General features: G+C 40.9%; 1 protein-coding gene across 1 annotated transcript in view; it reads left to right on the top strand.

Moving 5' to 3' along the window:
- The first annotated feature begins 449 nt into the window (after window positions 1-449).
- Window positions 450-20,916, top strand: part of LOC139161376 (tubulin alpha-1A chain) — a 237,294-nt gene continuing 216,827 nt past the window's right edge. The window contains exon 1 of the mRNA XM_070740417.1: window positions 450-456. Coding sequence (XP_070596518.1) covers window positions 454-456 — 3 coding nt within the window. The 5' untranslated portion in view covers window positions 450-453. The remainder of the gene's footprint in view (window positions 457-20,916) is intronic.

Here is a 20,916-nt window from a genome sequence, read left to right as displayed (position 1 = left end):
CTAGGCCAAAGCAGTTGACTTTCTCCCCATAATTTCTCCCCATAACTCCCAGGCAAAATGTATAATGGGATCTATTACCCAATGACTTTTATTGCTGTGCCGAGATTTGAAACTTGCTCTATTTATGATCCAGATCCAGTCTGTTACAAAACATCATCTTCCTCCAAGCATTACCAGGATAAACTTTGCAATTTATTATCACAACAGTAATCTCTTATTAGGAGTGTCCATCTCTGAAGTGCAGAGGACATAGGTTTTCAGCATGAAAAATTAAGCTAGCATGAATACCTTCTGAAATTCACTTGCTAGGAGACTGAACAAAAGAACTGTTAAAACAGCTGGTCATGGAAAAAATTTCTAGAAATAAAGTAATGGAAGTTGGAGGGGAGGATAAAGAAATTCATAAACCATGACTTGCATAGGAATGCAACAGCACAAATTATTGTCTGCATTATGGCAAAATTAATATTAATGGCACCTGCTAGTGAATAATATGTAAAGTTCAAATTCTATGAATCTTTGTTTTGGAGTATCTAGCATTTCTGATCATTGTTGGTATAATATATACTACTTTCAAATTATCAATGCAAAGGCTTTTTTTTTTCTCATATTGGCACCTATTTCAACCAGATCTTACATTTTCTTCATTGGCCAATAAAATAAAATTAAGAATAGAAACTGTGAGACACAAGAGCCAATAGTTGTCAAGTCAATAATTCTCTTGAGAAGCAAGGGGAAAAAAATATTCTCCAATTCCTGGCTTGCGATAGACATTCCTTTTTACTTTACTATCATCACATCTTTGCAACATAGTTAAACATGGTTTATCGTTACATTGCTGTCGCCAATCATATCTTACTTTAAAGCAAAAATGGAGATGTAGGCTTCAGTTCTATTTCTTCAAGAGCAAAATTTACAGCAGTCCATTTAGTGATTGTCCAATGTTACAATGGCACTGAACATAGTCATTGATGACCATTTTCCCCCCACAGTTGTGGCCTTTTCAGCATCCCCATGATGATCACATGATCAAAATTCAGGTGCTTGACAACTGGTTCTTATTTCTGTCAGTTGCAGTGTCCTGGGGATGATGTGATGGCCTTTTGAGACTTTCTGACAAGCAAAGTCAATGTGAAAGCCAGATTTGCTTTAACAACTGTGTTACTAATTTAACTGCAGTGATTCACTTAATAGCTGTGGGAAGAAAGACAGGTAAAACAGGGCAAAACTTACTTAACAAGTGTCTTACTTAGCAACATAAATTTGGGGCTCAGTTGTGGTTGTAAATTGAGGACTACCTGTTACAGTGTTGGGAGGGACTTCAGAGGTCTTCTAGTCCAGTGTTTTTCAACACTAGTATGCCCTGAGACATGGTCAGGTGTGCCATGGGGAAATTAAACATGGATCCCCAAACTATGGCCTGCATGCCAGACACAGCCCGTCGAGGCCATTTATCCGGCCTGCCCGCCAGCCGCCTCCATCCGAACATAAACTTTCTCCTCACAATCTCTCCAGCTATCAGTGACAGGAAGAGTGGAGGCACAGGGAATGCTAACTGACCAATCACCTTCTAGGATTCATCCCAACCACTAGCGATGAACCAATAGCAGGCCGCCTCTCATCCACACCCACGAAGGTCCCCGCTCAGGCTGCCGCGCACTTATCATTGTGTGGCCACGGCAAGTAGTTGAAGCTGCTACTCCTCCCCATGGTCCCGATTTCTAATCCTGGTCAGGACTGGAGGTAAATGTTGCCACCACTAGATGAAGCCTCAGCCTCAGCTGGTTATGTCTATCCTGATGGTGTATATAGATATTTGACCTTTTTCTTTTTATAAGAGGCCCTCTCGGAGGGTGAGTATAAATACATTTAGAAACTATATTATTAACTATATGTATATATATATATGTACTGTGTTAGAGTGTCATTTTGTGTCATTTTGGCTGGTGGTGTGCCCCAGGATTTTGTAAATGTAAATAATGTGCCGTTGCTCAAAAAAGGTTGAAAATCACTGTTCTAGTCCAACCATCTGCACAAGTCTATGGAGAGGGGCGGCATACAAATCTGATAACTAACTAACTAACTAACTAACTAACTAACTAACTAACTAACTAACTAACTAAATAAATAAACTAAATAACTAAATAACTAAATAACTAAATAACTAAATAACTAAATAACTAAATAACTAAATAACTAAATAACTAAATAACTAAATAACTAAATAACTAAATAACTAAATAACTAAATACAGTGATCCCCCGGTTATTGCGAGGGTTCCGTTCCAGGACCCCCCGCAATGAGCGGGTTTTCGCGAAGTAGCGCTGCGGAAGTAAAAACACCATCTGCGCATGCGCGATCTTTTTTAAAAATTATTTTAAGGCTGCGCATGCGCAGATGGTGGGGCGACGGCAGTTCGGAGGCTGGCAATGGTTATTTTTCATGCCGCCCCCCCCCCCAGTCCAATTTCAACCTGGTTTTTTTGTGCTCTCAAGTTGCTAGCTCTCAGTGAGTACACTTGCCACTTATGATTTCCCAGTCCATTTTGAACCAGGTTTTTTTGTGCTCTCAAGTTGCTAGCTCTCAGTGAGTACACTTGCCACTTATGATTTCCAAGTCCATTTTGAACCAGGTTTTTTTGTGCTCTCAAGTTGCTAGCTCTCAGTGAGTACACTTGCCACTTATGATTTCCAAGTCCATTTTGAACCAGGTTTTTTTGTGCTCTCAAGTTGCTAGCTCTCAGTGAGTACACTTACACTTTATGATTTCCCAGTCCATTTTGAACCAGGTTTTTTTGTGCTCTCAAGTTGCTAGCTCTCAGTGAGTACACTTGCCACTTATGATTTCCAAGTCCATTTTGAACCAGGTTTTTTTGTGCTCTCAAGTTGCTAGCTCTCAGTGAGTACACTTACACTTTATGATTTCCCAGTCCATTTTGAACCAGGTTTTTTTGTGCTCTCAAGTTGCTAGCTCTCAGTGAGTACACTTACACTTTATGATTTCCCAGTCCATTTTGAACCAGGTTTTTTTGTGCTCTCAAGTTGCTAGCTCTCAGTGAGTACACTTACACTTTATGATTTCCAAGTCCATTTTGAACCAGGTTTTTTTGTGCTCTCAAGTTGCTAGCTCTCAGTGAGTACACTTGCCACTTATGATTTCCAAGTCCATTTTGAACCAGGTTTTTTTGTGCTCTCAAGTTGCTAGCTCTCAGTGAGTACACTTGCCACTTATGATTTCCAAGTCCATTTTGAACCAGGTTTTTTTGTGCTCTCAAGTTGCTAGCTCTCAGTGAGTACACTTGCCACTTATGATTTCCCAGTCCATTTTGAACCAGGTTTTTTTGTGCTCTCAAGTTGCTAGCTCTCAGTGAGTACACTTACACTTTATGATTTCCCAGTCCATTTTGAACCAGGTTTGTTTCGTCCATGTTGAACACCTGTTCTGAAAGGTAGCCCCCTTCTGCAATTAGATCTTTAAACGTGCGCCGGACAAAGTTTTCAGCTGCACCTGTATCTGCTGAGGCAGCTTCTCCATGCAATGACACACTCTTCAGGCCATAGCGCCGTTGAAATCTGTCAAACCACCCTTTGCTTGCTGTGAATGTGGCTGGGGCTGAAGAAGCAGAAGATGTTGATGGCTGGGGGTCTTCAGAGTCAACAGCCCCTTCATCTACAGAGAATGACAGGAAAGGGAGAGAGAAGTGACTTGAATGAAAGCATACAGTCCTTCCATCCCTCCCTCCCTCCTAACATCCCTCCCTCCTTCCATCACTCCCTCCTTCCATCCTTCTCTCCCTCCCTCCCTCCTTCCATCCCTCCCTCCTTCCATCCTTCTCTCCCTCCCTCCTTCCCTTCTCTCCCTCCCTCCTAACATCCCTCCCTCCCTCCTTCCATCACTCCCTCCTTCCATCCTTCTCTCCCTCCCTCCTTCCATCCATCCCTCCCTCCTTCCATCCTTCTCTCCCTCCCTCCCTCCTTCCCTTCTCTCCCTCCCTCCTAACATCCCTCCCTCCCTCCTTCCATCACTCCCTCCTTCCATCCTTCTCTCCCTCCCTCCCTCCTTCCATCCATCCCTCCCTCCTTCCATCCTTCTCTCCCTCCCTCCCTCCTTCCCTTCTCTCCCTCCCTCCTAACATCCCTCCCTCCCTCCTTCCATCACTCCCTCCTTCCATCCTTCTCTCCCTCCCTCCCTCCTTCCATCCATCCCTCCATCCTTCCATCCTTCTCTCCCTCCCTCCCTCCTTCCATCCATCCCTCCTTCCATCCTTCCCTTCTCTCCCTCCCTCCCTCCCTCCTTCCTTAAAAAACACTTAAATACAGTATGTAATGACAGAATAAAAAACCCCAGCCATTACCTGCGTTTCCCTCATCTGCATCGCCTCCTTCTGTGTCTTCAAGACGGTTGTACAATTGCTGTACCTTGGTCCTTATGGTGTTGGTATCCAAAGCAATGCTCTTTTTGTGGCAGTCTTGTACCCACACAGACAAAGCAGCTTCCATCTTCATAAGGCGTTTGTTTCTAGGCGTCATTATTCTTTTTGCACCCTTGTTGAATGATATCAGAGAAGTTTGCCTTATCTTCTTCTCCTCTTTCCTAATGTATCGCACAGTCAATTCGTTGATCCCATAATGCCGACCAACCTCTACATTAGAACGTCCCGCTTTCAGCATGTCCAAAAGTTCAATCTTCTCCTTGATTGTCAGCATCTTCCGGGTCTTTTTAGCATCGCCGGCTCCACTACGGGTGCAACGTTTAGGTGCCATCTTCCACGAAATCTTCACAAAGAGCTCCAAGACACAGATGCAAGACACAACTCCAAGACAGAACTCCAAGACACGCAAGCTCCAAGAAACGGCTGCAAAAGTTGCAAGTTTCAAAGCAAAGCAAAGCAAAGCTGAGCAAACAACACTGATTGGCCGAGATTTCTGTCCATCAGCAATGACAACGGTGATTGGCTGAAATTTTGCTGTATCACCATTGCCGGGCAAACTTATTGCAATGGCAAAGCTGATTGGCCGAGATTTCGGCCAACCAGCAATGCTACACGTCAGTTTGGTCAGTTTGGGCGGGAAAAACCGCGCAAGTATTTTTAACTTTTTTTTTTTTTTTGAAAAATCGCGATGTAGCCTGTAAAGCGTTTCGCAATGATCGAGATGGTAGCAATTGCTCAAAAATCGCAAATTAGCCCGTTTGCAATGATCGGGAACGCAATAACCGGGGGATCACTGTAACTAACTAACTAAATAACTAACTAACTAACTAACTAAATAACTAAATAACTAAATAACTAACTAACTAACTAACTAAATAAATAAATAAATAAACAAACAAACAAACAAACAAACAAATAAATAAAGTAGGAAACCATATACCAGGGATCACCAACCTTTCAGACCTCAGGGACCACCATAATTTAAAATCCTGCAGACCACTACGAACCACTAATATGATCTGCCTAATGACTGGCTGGGTGGGCATGGCTAGGTGGTTATGTGACTGGGTGGGCGTGGCCAACTCAATATCACTCACATCGAGGGGCACCTTGCTGGCCTCTATTTTCCCCTCCCCTCCCAGCCACTCCTCGCCTGCCCACCCGGGCTCCTTAAGGCCCCAACAGGAAGCAGTTGTTGGAGTTAAACAGCCACCAGGAGAAAGAGTTGGCAAAACAATTGTCTCAGTTCAAATTGGATCTGACCAAGGAGGCTTAGCAGAAGCACCTCACTGAGGACTGTGAGCATAAGCTTTCCAAGCAGAGGAAAGACCTGCAGCAGTGCAAGACTCTCTGCAGCAACATAAAAGTTCATTGCACGTATTGGTCCCAAGGGCCGTAGTTTGAGGACCCCTGATTTAATGCAATATAAAAAACACAAATAGTATTTCTGCGGACCAGCAAAATTTTCTCATGGATGGACACCCGATTACAGATTATTATTAAAGTTGGAAGGGACCTTGTAGGTCATCTAGTCCAACCCCCCCACTCCAGCAAGAGTCCCTACACTATTTCGGACAAATGGCAGTCCAACCTCCCTTTGAAAGTCTCAAGCGTTGGAGTCCTATATAATGGTGACCGCTGCCCTATACCATTCTGGACAACTGGCTGTGCAGTCTCTTCTTAAAAGCCTCTAATATTGGAGCATCTACAACTTCTGAAGGCAAGCTGCAGTGATGCACTTAACACCTGTGGCAAGGAAAGTTGTAACATGGGGCAAAAACTCACTCAACAAATGTTTCGCTTAACAAACATTATGTAATTCTTCTCATTGGGGGGGTCCAGGGATCTTAACTGTTGATTTCCAATTTATTAAGCCAGAAGGAAAATACTGGATTTATCTCCCACCCACTCCCATCCCCCACCCAGTCTGAATTGTCCTTTAATGCAAATGCTGGAATCAGGTAGAATCCACAGCCAAATCTATCATTAAGTATTAAGCCCCGCTGTCCATCAGCAAATGCAGGATGACAAGCTTCTTCCTGGTTGATTCTCTTACCTTCTCCCTGACATCCCCAAATGTCTAAATTCTCATTGAAACCGGCTCTCAGGAGCACCCTCGTGCCTTCAGCCTTCATTCAGCCTGCCTGAAACAACACTGCAGAAATTACGGTCAGTTCATCAACAGAGAGCGATTCCTTCCAACTTCTCTCCAGAGTCATTTTAGAAACACATATACATTCCCAGGGCTGCATTATTCTCAGATACATTGTCATAAATACCCTCATCGAATGCAGTCCTGCCAACTCCGTTTGTGATCTTGTCAGTTTATCCCAGCTTAGCAGCTCCGCTTCTTGGACAGGAGGCCACCCAGGAAAATACCAGCAGATCAAAAGAGGGTGAGTCAGGCCTCTAAGTCACATTTAATTATTTGGCCTCCCTGGGCAGGAATTATACCCATGCAGAGAGCGTCTTCTGCTGTATTATTTTTGCCCTGTTTGAACAACATTAGATTGTTTGTTTGTTTGTTTGTTTGTTTGTTTGTTTGTTCGTTCATTCATTCATTCATTTGTCCAATACACAAATACATAGGAAGAAAAATAGACATGTGGTAATATATATAAGGGTAAAAGTGAACTTAGAGGAGAGGATATATGAAAGGAAGATAATATATATGATAGGTGAAAGAAAGGAAAGGCAATTGGACAGGGGACGAAAGGCACACCAGTGCACTTATGTACTTCTCACACTACGGATTCCAATGCTTTAGTACAAGGGATTGATTGATTGATTGATTGATTGATTGAGACTTCTATGCCACCCAATCCCAAATGACTCAGGATGCCCCACTATGTTCAGTTTGAACATTGGAACTAGAGAAATGACCCAGATCCTCAAACGTACAACCGGTCATTTAGTGACCATTCAAAGTTACAATGGTGCAGTTTAAAAAGTGGCTTACGACTTAGAACCGTTGCAGCATCCCTGTGGTCACATGGTCAAAATACAGCCGCTTGGCAACTAACTTGTATTTATAATGGTTGCAGTGTCCCAAAATCATGTGATCACCTTTTCTGATCTTCATTGACAAGCAAAGTCAATAGGGAAGGCAGATTCACTTAACGACTGGGTGACTAGCTTAGTAACTGCCGTGATCCGCTTAACAGCTGAGGCAAGATAAGTCATTAAATGGGGTATAATTCACTTAACAAGTGTTTCAGTTAGCAACAGAAGTGTGGGGTTCAATTGTGATTGTAAGTCGAGGACTACCTGTAGTAGAGACCAACTAAAACAGGCAGAGATTTGTCCATTCGTATAACCCACCCACTTTCAGAGTGCAATTCTAAGTACTAGAAAGGAAAAGGGAAGAATTAGTTGGCGCAAGACATTAAGCATCTTACTAGGGGAAGAGACTTCTCTGTGTCAGCCCCGGCCCTCTGGAATCAACTCCCCCGGAGATTCGTTCTGCCCCCACCTTCCTAGTCTTTCGTAAGGCCTCGAAGATGCCCCTCTGCCGACAGGCCTGGGGCTACTGAATTTTAACATCTACCCCGGCCCATGATTGAGTCTATTATGTATGTTAGGATGGATGTTGATAATCGGTTTTCAAATGATCTGGAGTTTTAGAATAGGAGTTATTTAGATTGTATATGTTTTTAAGATTGATGTTTTTCTCTCTTTAGAATTTTTAAATGTTAGATTTCTTACACATTGTATTTGTCTTATTTAAAGCCAGCCTGAGTCTCAGGAGAAGGGTGTCATAGAAATTTAATAGATAGAGAAAAAAAGAAAGAAAGAAAGAAAGAAAGAAAGAAAAAAGAAAGAAAGAAAGAAAGAAAGATAGAAAGAAAGAAAGAAAGAAAGAAAGATAGAAAGAAGGAGGGAGGGAGGGAGGGAAGGAAGGAAGAAAGAAAGAAAGATAGAAAGAAAGAGAGAGGGAGGGAAGGAGGGAGGGAGGGAAGGAAGAAAGAAAGATAGAAAGAAGGAGGGAAGGAAGGAAGAAAGGAAGAAAGAAAGGAAGAAAGAAAGGAAGAAAGAAAGAAAGAAAGAAAGAAAGAAAGAAAGAAAGAAAGAAAGAAAGAAAGAAAGGAGCCGAGAGGAAAATAAACAGACCTAACTACAGGAGTAAAATTCACCGTATCCCATGTTGCCTTTCTTCCCTTGCCATTCTTCTCTTCAGATCATGTTCTTTCTTCTTTAAACTTCTTCCTCTTTGAGGCTCTCGCCTCTCTCTCAACCCGACCTTCCCCTCCTCCTGATCCATTCACCCTTCCTTCCTAGATTTGCTTTGCTTTTTAATCCATGTTCGCTCTCCCTATGATCTGAACACGTTTATTTTGAATTGGCCATTTTGGTATTCAGTCCACATCCTTCCAGCACTTCAACCTCTCTCTTTCTTATTTTACCACGCCCACTTTACTATATTTACTACCTTTGCTTTTTCCTGACATACCCAACACTCAAAAGTGAGGAAATGTGGCCGTTTTCACGTTTTTTTAAATAACATTAATTTGTTACAACTGACCTCTACACTGAGCATTTCTGCAAAAACTCATTGGCATAGTAAATCACCTTGTGCAAAAAAGCACAGCAAAGAAGTGAGACCTGAAGCAAAATGTGATATATTCTCACCTTCCCATAGGAGGGAAGGACCAGAGGCCATTCCATTGTACTCTCCCTGGCTCTGGTTTTTTTTTTTTTCAATTTATTTTTCAGCCAACGTTCTGTAGCTCAGTTCTCCTTTGTCTCTTTTTAGTCAGATTCTGACTTTTTCTCTAGCTGCCCTTCAGCAGGATTGCTCTCCAACACCAGAATGCAATAGGACTACAGTGTGGTGAGAGAAGCTAACGAATGAGAGGTATAACAAGCAGGAAGAGGGAGATTGTGATCCCGCTATATAGAGCGCTGGTGAGACCACATTTGGAATACTGTGTTCAGTTCTGGAGACCTCACCTACAAAAAGATATTGACAAAATTGAACGGGTCCAAAGACGGGCTACAAGAATGGTGGAAGGTCTTAAGCATAAAACGTATCAGGAAAGACTTAATGAACTCAATCTGTATAGTCTGGAGGACAGAAGGAAAAGGGGGGACATGATCGAAACATTTAAATGTGTTAAAGGGTTAAATAAGGTTCAGGAGGGAAGTGTTTTTAATAGGAAAGTGAACACAAGAACAAGGGGACACAATCTGAAGTTAGTTGGGGGAAAGATCAAAAGCAACGTGAGAAAATATTATTTCACTGAAAGAGTAGTAGATCCTTGGAACAAACTTCCAGCAGACGTGGTTGGTAAATCCACAGTAACTGAATTTAAACATGCCTGGGATAAACATATATCCATTGTAAGATAAAATACAGGAAATAGTATAAGGGCAGACTAGATGGACCATGAGGTCTTTTTCTGCCGTCAGTCTTCTATGTTTCTATGTTTCTATGTTGAGCTGAAAAATGGGCAGGTTCTGGAGAAAAATAAATAAATTTAATTTATTTATTAAATTTATAAGCCGCCCAACTCCTTTCGGACTCTGGGTGGTGTAGAATAATAAGAAACAATATAAATAGAACAACAGGAATTAAAAACCTTTCCGAACGTATCTCTATGGGACAGGAATTGAGGAAGGACACGGAATTATTGCAACATCCTCCATTGTCAGCCTTTGCTCCCTCCTGGTCACATGACCCCCTATGTAAATATACAGCCTATGCCATGCTTCTAAACCACATACACACAAACATGCAAGGGAGGAGCAGAAACATACACATGTAGAGGCACAACATATACGTATTCCCACATGCCTGCCCAGAGAAAGACACATAATGTCATGAATCTAGGGTTTTCCCCCCCATCCCTCTTTGTTTTAATGTTGTATGCCACCCAGAATCCCTTGAAACGGGGGCCCATTACAAGGAGTGTAAAATAAATAAACTATCAAACAAAGATGACAACTGCAGAGATCATTACGGTCGCCAATACACAGCAGAAGCGTTTCTATTGCCTCCGTTTATCATCTCTATCCAGGAGGGAGCATAGTCAATAAATGTGTCATATCAAAAGGGCTGGTTTGAAGGTTCAGGTGTTGCTGCATCAGGCAGCGATGACTGCTCATCAAACCCCAGACTTTTCACACCATCTCATATCAAGTAAAATGCAGCAAAATAGGTCGGTTACTTTCTCAAGTCAGTGAGAAGGTCCCTCTTCATCTCACCAATCGTCTCCAAATCCCTCCATTTCCCAAGTCCAGTCACCACTGCAGCCCAGAGGGTAGCACGCGAAAGAACTGACAAATTTTCCCTTCCCCCTAGGCTTATAGAATTTATACATGGTATGTTTGTATGTATGATTGGTACTTTAAATTGGGGGTTTTTAGATTATTTTTACTATTAGATTTTGTTTACATTGTCTTTTTTGTTGTTGTTAGCCGCCCCGAGTCTGCAGAGAGGGGCGGCATACAAATCTAATATAAACAAACAAACAAACAAACAAACAAACAAATAAATAAATAAAATAGTCAGTTGAAACATCTCCCCGGGCCTATACAGTTTATGTATGGTATGTTTGTGTGTATGTTTGCTTTTAATAATGGGGTTTTTAGTGTTTCTCTTAAATTATTAGATTTGTTATATATTGTTTATTATTGCTGTGAGCTGCCCCGAATCTACGGAGAGGGGCGGCATACAAACCAAATAAGTAAGTAAGTAAGTAAGTAAGTAAGTAAGTAAGTAAGTAAGTAAGTAAGTAAGTAAGTAAGTAAGTAAACAAACAAACAAACAAACAAACAAACAAACAAATAGTCAGTCCACTCCAATCATTCACTGGAGAATTTCTCTGCATGAAAAGCAACCATGGAAGCAGTAGGATCTCCTTAGCAGTGGGCCCAAGGCAGAGATCCAACAATACTGCTTCATATGGGACCTATGACAAATCGCCACAGCCAACTTGCTCCAGGACAACTTGCTGTGGGACAAGTAGTGATGGGCTCCTACGGGTAGGTATGCAGTACCGGTAGCAAAATTTTGGTCAGGTACATAGTACCAGTAGCAAAATATTGATTCCCCCCCCCCTTTTTTTTTCCCCTTCTGGGCTCTGGGTATGTTTTTCCTATCGCAGTAAATGAGTTTGCATGTGTATAATTTTAGAAGAGCTGTGCGTGCGTGTGTATACATACACTTTATATAGTAAATAATCAGGGGTGGGCTACTCTCGGATGGGGGAGAACGCAGTTGGGTAGAGAAAATGGAGCTCCAGAGCATCCAATTTGCACTGAAAGATGTTGAAACAAAATGCATAAGCCATACCTACAGTGTGGTAGCAAAACTTTTGGTAGCCCATCACTGGGGACAAGTGTTACACTATCACAGTGCTTCTCAAATAGTGGGAGCAATGCCGAGTCTACAGAGAGGGGCGATGATGATGATGCCAGGGGGAGCTTGACCCAGGGGAATATGCTTTTTTTGCCGCAGGGAATAGGGTTTTTTTGCACCGAACAATGGCACATAGCGCAGAGCAGGAGATACGAAGTATAGATAACAAACCCTTAAGGGACACTATGGAAAAATATTTAACAGGGGTGAAAAGAAAGGAGGAGAGAGATGGAGATAATGAGACAAATGAAAAGCTCTCCCAAAAGCTAAGACAAGGAATGTATGTAGCACTTGACTTCACTGTGACTACAGTGGGAGATGAGGAAAGACCAGTATGTTTACTGTGTCTTAAAATGTTGGCAACTGATAGCATGAAGCCAAATAAATTAAGCCGTCACTTCAACACATTACACCCCAATCACGCTGATAAGCCGCTTGAGTTTTTTCAGCGAAAACATGCCGAATATTGCAAACAATCATCCCGCCGGAGAGTTGAGGGGGGCACAAAATGTTTACTTCTTCCTAGCGGGGGCATAACAGAAAAAATAATTGAGAAGCACTGCACAAATATCAAAGAAATGGTGGAATAAATTTATTAAAGGCAGGATGCAAATAGAGGGACAGAATAAAATTTGAATGGCAAAAATTAAAATATGTTTTATTTATTTTAAATAATTAAATAGAATTGTTACATTGCCCCCACAGTGAATTGTCCCATGGTGAGTTGGCCATGGCAAGTTGTCCCGCAATGAGTTGGCCATGGGGAGCTGGCCGTAGCAAGTTACCTATGTTAACTAAGTTAGTTAAGTTGTCCCATTCCCCTTCATATTGGAGCCAAGGAAGACTGTACTTTTCCATGAAAATATTGAGTTTTTGGACTGAATAGCCCTAGTCTAGTTTAATTCCAGTCTGACATTTCACCAGCAACTGGTGGTTGGCATCTGTAGAAGCAGGGTGAGCTGCTTTGTGGCCTCAGACCAGTGAAGGGCTGCCTGTTGCGGGCATGTCTGTCATCCATGCGCGCGCAAGTCAGCACAAGATTTTTGCTTCTGCATGCATGGAAAGAAAAAAACACTGAAAATTGGTGAAATCTTGCATGCATGGGCATCCTCGCGCAATTTTTTTTTCCTGTGCATGCGCAGGAGCTGAATCTCACGCAAGTGCACACATACACACATCAGGAATGCAGAGATTTGATTTAATTTAATTTAATTTAATTTAATTTAATTTAATTTAATTTAATTTAATTTAATTTAATTTAATTTAATTTAATTTAATTTAATTTAATTTAATTTAATTTAATTTAATTTAATTTAATTTAATTTAATTTAATTTAATTTAATTTAATTTAATTTAATTTAATTTAATTTAATTTAATTTAATTTAATTTAATTTAATTTAATTTAATTTAATTTAATTTAATTTAATTTAATTTAATTTAATTTAATTTAATTTAATTTAATTTAATTTAATTTAATTTAATTTAATTTAATTTAATTTAATTTAATTTAATTTAATTTAATTTAATTTAATTTAATTTAATTTAATTTAATTTAATTTAATTTAATTTAATTTAATTTAATTTAATTTAATTTAATTTAATTTAATTTAATTTAATTGTATGCCACCCCTCTCCGGAGACTCAGAGTGGCATGAGCATCTCCATTTTTTCAACTGGGACTGCACACTGGACCATCCATGCAGTAGTCCACTACTGCCTCAGACCAAAGAAAACTAGGCCACAGCCATTCAGCCCGAAGACTCATCACTGCTGCTTCATTGATACCAGCCATGAACGCCTAGAATCAATACTTCTCCACATCTCTCCATATCCAGATTTGCTTTTCTTTTAAAAGCCTTTTTTTGTGTACCATTTCATACCCTCTGTGGAAAATATTACCGGTATCCTTGATTGAAGGCCACAATGAAGCTTAAAATTTCTGTTGCTAAACAAGAAGGTTGTTAAGTGAGTTTTGCCCTATTTTACGACTTTTCTTGCCATAGTTCTTAAGTGAATCACCACAGTTGTTAAGGTAGTAACACGATTGTTAATTCAATCTGGCTTCCCTTTTGACTTGTCTTGTCAGAAGATCTCAAAAGGTCATTATCACATGACCCCGGACATTGCAACCATCATAAATATGCCCAGTGCCCTAATTTTGATCACATGACCACGGGGACGTTGCAATGATTGTGTGAATCATAAACCATAATTTTTTTCAATGATGTTGTGACTTCAAATAGTCGCTAAATAAATGGTTGTACCAGAAGTGGGTTTTTTCCAATTTGGACCTGTTCGCCCAAACCAGTAGCAACCTGCTGGTGATATCACAATGACGTCATGGAACCAGTTTGGTCGGTACCGGTCCGTGGGCACCACCATCTCTTCTTTTTAAAAAAAATCACTTTGTCTTTTGCTTCTTTTAAAAAAAAATTCTGGGTTATTTTTCTTCTGCACATGTGCAGAAGCTGAGTCCCTGGCACTGTGCATTATTATTATTATTATTTTATTTATTAAATTTGTATGCCGCCCTCTCCATAGACTCGGGGCGGCTCACAACAGTAATAGAAAAACAATGTACAATACAAATCTAATAATTAAAACTAAAAACCCATAATTTAAAAAACATACACACAACATACCATACATAAACAATATAGATCTCGGGAAGTTATCTCAGTTTCCCCCATGCCTGGGGGGCCGTTCTAATCTCAGGGGGGAGCTGGTTCCATAGGGTCGGGACCGCCACAGAGAAGGCTCTTCCCCGGGACCCGCCAGACGACATTGTTTAGTCGACAGGACCCGGAGAAGGCCAACTCTGTGGGACCTAATGGGATTCGTGCGGCAGAAGGCGGTCTCGGAGATATTCTGGGCCGATGCCATGAAGGGCTTTATAGGTCATAACCAACACTGTGGTCTACATCTTATTTTTCAGCTTTTGGGGAGGGGATGTTCTAATTTATTTACTTTGGAATTTCCCCCCCGGTTTTTTTCTCTTCTCCCATGCACAGAAGCCAGGTTTCTAGCACTGTGTATGCGGCCATCATCTTGTTTTTGGCTTTTTAAAAAAATAGATTTTTTTGCCACTGAGCATTTTCACGTGTGTGAAATATGCGGACGCCCATACAGCACAGCCGCGCAGTATGGGAGGAAGCAAACCAGCAGCGAGGTAAGTTAGAACCCACCCCTGGGTTGTACATTGAGGACTACCTATACTTCGGTGTAGTAGTTTAAGGCGCTGACCTGGAAACCAGGAGACGGTGAATTCTAATCCTGACTTTCGCATGAAAGTTGGCTGAGTGATTTCGGGCCAATCATTTTCTCTCATCTCAACCCCCCTCACAGGAGAACACATAGAGTAATAAGTACGTTCTTTGCCTTCAGTTACTAATAAAGTAACAAAGGCAGGATTTTTAAAAACCCAAACAAATAGAGTTGAATACGGGTTCCTTTTGACCCTTATGGAGACTTTAAGCTGTTTTCTTTTTCGCTCTACTTTAGGAGCCTTCAAATTACATGACAGTCTTTCCTCGCAGGCCACATTAATTTTAGACTGACTCCACAGAGTTGCCATCCTCATGCTTCCTCAGGCAACAGAAGGTGGATTCGCCGCCTGCCTTTTCAGAGATCAGGAGCTGCAATGGCCTACAGTGCCCCAATACTACACCACCACCACCACCACCACCCGGCCCTTTTAGTAGGCCTCAGAGCAGGCCCTCCTCTCAACCTCCTTCTTACCACTTCAAACCTACCATTTTCAATCTCATTATGCCTTTCCTTCCTCTGATCTCTCTTCTACTGTTGTCCCCAGGTGCTCATTCGTGTGTAGTTGCCAGCCTGGAGCTTTTCCACCTCTCCCTCCACAGCCATCTTTTTCAACTTTAGCAACTTTAAGATACGTTGCGGCCTTCGGCTACTAGAATCCCCCAGCCAGTATGAATTCTGGGAATTGAAGTCCACTCGTCTTAAAGTTGCCAAGGTTGAAAAGCACAGCTTTATAGCAAAATAAAGCAGTGTGTGCGATGGCTTCCAACCAGTCGTAGCTCAGAGTTCAGGCAAGACTGAACTATGAAGTATCTCACTTTTTGCAGCCCTGTAGTGCAATCAAACTGGCCATCTCTGGCTGTCATTCCCTCTAACAGCAAACACAGGTTCTGAATGCTGATGGGAATGAATTCCACAACGGAGCTCCTGACTGAGAAACAAAAACCAAGGCATTCTCTAAAAGTGAGTGTGCTCAGCACCACACAATGTTGAGGATTTGGGGGGAAAGAAAAATCTAATGCCTGCAAGACAGAGGATGGAATGGCTCTCTAGGATAAGGGGTATGCCTGACTGACTGGCTGGTGGTGGTTATTACCTAGTGTTCTGTCGGGCTCTCTGGTAGACTCCTCCCAAAAATTCACAGGTACAAATTTCAGACACACACACACGTTTGAAAATTCAAAACAATGTTCTTTATAATGAAAATTCACTTAAACTAAGCCCTCTTTTGGTATAACAAAAAGCACTCGTCTCCAAACAAACTGGTAATTTGTACAAGTCCCTTATCAGTTCTGTGATACTTAGCTTGCAGCTGTGAGGCAATTCACAGTCCTTCTTCTTTCACAAAGTGAAACACACTGCTCTGGTTTAGTTTCAAAGCGGGGGGAAATCAGCACACAAAAAAGTCAGTCAGTAAAGCAGTCACGAAACACAACCATCAGATAATCCTCCACAATGGCCAAACCCACAGGCTGCTATTTATAGCAGCCTCACTAATTATCACAGCCCCACTCAACCACAGGTGGCCTCATTTTCTTTGATAATAATCTCTCAGTTGTTGTTGCCTATGCATCGCTCTCCGCATGCGTGGCTGTATCATTAACTCTTGTTCTGAATCCAAGGAGGAGCTAGATAATTGATCTCCTTCTGAGCTGTCTGCCACACTCTCCTCCTCCCTGTCACTCATGTCTTCTTGGTCAGAGGAGCCTTCATCAGCAGATTCCACCGGGGGCAAAACAGGCCTGCAGCATGTGAATGTCTCCCCCACATCCACGGTCCTTGGGGCAGGAGCTGAGCCAGAGGTAACCACAACACCTAGAAAAGAAATTCATTTGTAGGTAAGGATATATTGCAACCTTTGATTGTAGCTTTGATTTGCATCCCCTATAAACTTTACTTCTTCGCTTTTAGTAAAAGTCATCTTTTCTGCTGAAAGAGTGATAATTGTGAGGAAAGCAAGGTTGTATTCTTCAAGGGAAAAAATATACAGTATTTTTTTCTTTTAACCAGTTATGTCAGAGCACAGTGGTTAGAGTGCAGCACTGCAGGCTACTGCTAGCTGTAGTTCAGCAGTTCAAACCTCACCATCGGCTCAAGGTTGACTCCGCCTTCCATCCTTCCGAGGGGGGTAAAAGTGAGGACTCAGATTGTTGGGGGAAATATGCTGACTCTGTAAACTGCTTAGAGAGGGCTGTAAAAGCACTATGAAGCGGCATATAAGTCTAAATGCTATTGGTATTGCTATGTCTGATTCTTGTAGACTCTTTGGGCACAAGTCCCTGCAGTTTCCTCAGCAAGATTTTTCAGAAATGGTTTGCCCTTGCTTTCTTGCTAGGTCTGAAGGAAAATGACTGGCTCAAGCTCATTCAGCTGGTTTTATGCTGGAAGCAGAACTCGAACTCACAATCTCACATCTTCTACCCTGGTGATTTCACCATTACACCAAACTGGTTCTCTAATATAGTATTATGTCAGAAAAAAAAAGTAGCTGAGTCAACAGGAGACTCAAACCTGCTTTAGGAAAACAGATAAATATCTATTCTCCATTTGCCTCCTGTCCATTCACGGTTTCTTCATTGGCTCTGAAAGTCTAATTAACCAAGGAATCCATTTATTATCCTGTTTAAGACCTTTTGTAATTTCCTCTGGGTTGGCTGAAACACTGCCTAAGAGGTGGTCAGTGGTCTGTAATGGTTTTCTTAGAGCAGCTTTTGTCTCTCTACCTCTTATGTGTAGCACATTACCACAGTTATTAATTAACAGATTGTCTCATAGGGTGAATTACTCCAATTAGCAATTTATTCATTTGGCACCATCCATGTGCATGGTACTTAATTTTTTTAAAAGGTGAGAAAAGCAAGAGAGACAACCGAAGAACGGAAGGAAAATGTAGAAAGAATAAGCAGGAGAGCAATATTTCTTATTTATTAATTCATTTTATTCTTATTGCCTCCCAACTGAATCAAGTGCATAAGTGCACCAGCGTGCCTTCCATCCTGTGTCCTAATGTTTCTTTATATTTTTTTACTAGTATCATGTATATAAATATTATTATATCTTTACATACCTCCAATATGTACTTGACAAAACAAATAAATAAATAATGCTAAAATTCTAAAACAATATAACAAAATAAAACACCAAGGAAATCATCTAGTCTAGTGAAAAGAAGGACTAGCGGTAGCAGTTTCTAATATTTGAAGGGCTATCATAAAGAAGAGGGGGCCAATCTATTTTCCAAAACACCAGAAGGCAGGACAAGAAACAATGGATGGAAATTAATCAAAGAGAGAAGCAACCTAGAACTAAGGAGACATTTCTTGACAGTGAGAACAATTAACCAGTGGAATGGCTTGCCTTCAGACGTTGTGGGTACTCCATCACCAGAGGTTTTTAAAGAAGAGAATGGACAAGCATTTTTCCAGAATGGTATATTATAGGGTTTCCTGCTTGAGCAGGGGGTTGGACTAGAAGACCTCCAAGGTCCCTTCCAACTCTGTTACAAATAGTCCTCAACTTACAACTATCGCACCCAAACCTTCTGTTGCTAAGTAAGATATTTCTTAAGTAAGTTTTGCCCCATTTTATCATCTTTCTTTCCATAGTTATTGACTGAATCACTGTAATTGTTAAGTTAGCAATAGGGTTGTTAAGTGGATCTGGTTTCCCCCTTGACTTTGCTAGTCAGAAGATCTTAAAATGTGATCACATGATCCCTGGGACACTGCAACTGTCAGAAATATAAGTTAGTTGCTAACATCTGATTTTTGATCACATGACCATGAAGATGCTCAATAGTCATAAGCATGAAAAAAAAGTTAGGTCACTTGTTTCAATGCTGTTGTAACTTTGAATGGCCACTAAACAAACGGTTGTTTTAAGCTGAGGATATATGTATGCTGTTATTCTGTCCAATGAATGCAAACAGCAAAGATAATTAGTCAGTTATGAATAGAATGGACCCAACCCCCTGCTTAGGCAGGAAACCCTACACCACTTCACACAAATGGTTATCCAACATAATTCTTTAAAACTTCCAGTATTGGAGTATTGACAACAACTTCTGGAGGCAAGTTGTTCCACTGATTAATTGTTCTAACTTTCAGGAAATTTCTCCTTAGTTCTAAGTTGCTTCTTTCCATGATTAGTTTCCACCCATTGCTTCTTGTCCTACCTTTAGGAGCTTTGGAGAATAGTTTAACACACACACCCTTTCTTTGTGGCAGCCTCTGAGATATTGGAATACTGCTATCATAGTTCCCTCTAAGCTGAGCAGTGAGCAATCGCTCACTTAAAAATCATCATCAACTCAGAGTTTTCCAAACCCGCCCAGAAGCCGACAGGGAAAGAGTGAGAGGGAAGGAGAGAAAAAGGAAGAGAGGAAGAGAGAGAAACAGATAGAAAAAGAGAGGAAGGAAAAGAGAAAGAAAAAGAATGGGAGTAAGGAAGAGAGAAAGAGAATCAAAATCTAGTTTGAAACTAGCTCAACTATTTAAGTGGCATTTTGATATTGATAGAGTTGCCCTATTATGAGTTCACTGCTATAGACACACAGTATTTATTTATTTATTTATTTATTTATTTATTTATTTATTTATTATTATTATTTATTTATTTATTTATTTATTTATTTATTTATTTATTATTTCTGTGCCGCCCAGTCCCGAAGGGACTGCCGCTCAGACACTATACTTTTCCACCCACCCCAAAAAAAAAATAGAGGGAACACTGACTGCTATCATGTCACCCCAGTCCCTCTTTTCATAAGACTAAACATAGCCAGGTCCAGCAACCATTCTTCATATCTTTTAGCTTCCAGTCCCCTAATCATCTTGGTTGTTCTTCTCTGCACTCTTTCTAGAGTCTCAACATACTTTTTAACACTGTGGCAACAAAACTTGGATGCAGTATTTCAAGTGTGGCCTTACCAAGGCATTATAAAGTGGTATTAACACTTCATGTGATCTTGATTCTATCCCTCTGTTAACGTAGCTTAGAACAGTATTGGCTTTTTTGACAGCTACTGCACATTGCTGGCTCATATTTAAATGGTTGTCCACTAGGACTCCAAGATCCTTCTCACAGTTACCTGTGCATTTTGTTTTTCTTGCCTAAATGTAGAACCTTACTTTTTTCACCATTGAATTTCATTTTGTTAGATAGCACCCAATGTTCAAGCCTGTCAAGATCCTTCTGTATCTAAAGCCTATCTTCTGGAGTTAATTAAACAATTAATAGTTACTGTTACTGTTTCAATTAACTGTACTTGGTCTTATCTGAAACTGAGAGTTCAGTCTCAGGAATTAACACACCTGATCTTTTGCCTGCCTGTGTTAATTCTATGCATTTTCACACATATTCAGGAATGACATGTTGCTGTTCCCAGAATGTGGGCACAGTGTGCAATATATTTCCAAGCCACAACAGAATGGGGTGTTTGAATTCTGCTCATCTGCGTTTGATCCAGAAGAAATAAGTTGTATGATTCAATGCAGAAACCTCTTTCCAAAAAGTATCGTATTATTTCTAAGGCATGTAAATAATGTTGACTTTTTTACAACAGCTTTAACACCTGTCAGGCTTATTCTGACTGTTTTTAATTTGGAGAATTCAAGCCCTGATTTACTGAGAACAGTGTACCAGTGATTTTTAGAGTCAGGAAGAAATAAACAAAATACATCTTTGACGGTGTCCTTTCCATGGACTTGCCTACAAAGCAGAGAGAAAGCAAATATCTTGAGCCCAGTTTGAACCAGCAACCTCAGATATGGCCGATTCCCCATTAAATCATGTCTCCGGCCCCGTGGCAGTTGCCCTATGTCAATGGCTCAGACATAAGCTCCACATGGCAAGTTTATC

This window comes from Erythrolamprus reginae, chromosome 2 (assembly GCF_031021105.1).
Source record: "Erythrolamprus reginae isolate rEryReg1 chromosome 2, rEryReg1.hap1, whole genome shotgun sequence".
NCBI lineage: Eukaryota > Metazoa > Chordata > Lepidosauria > Squamata > Dipsadidae > Erythrolamprus > Erythrolamprus reginae.
Note: the sequence above shows the minus strand (reverse complement) of the source record. Positions and strands in the feature narration are given on the sequence as shown.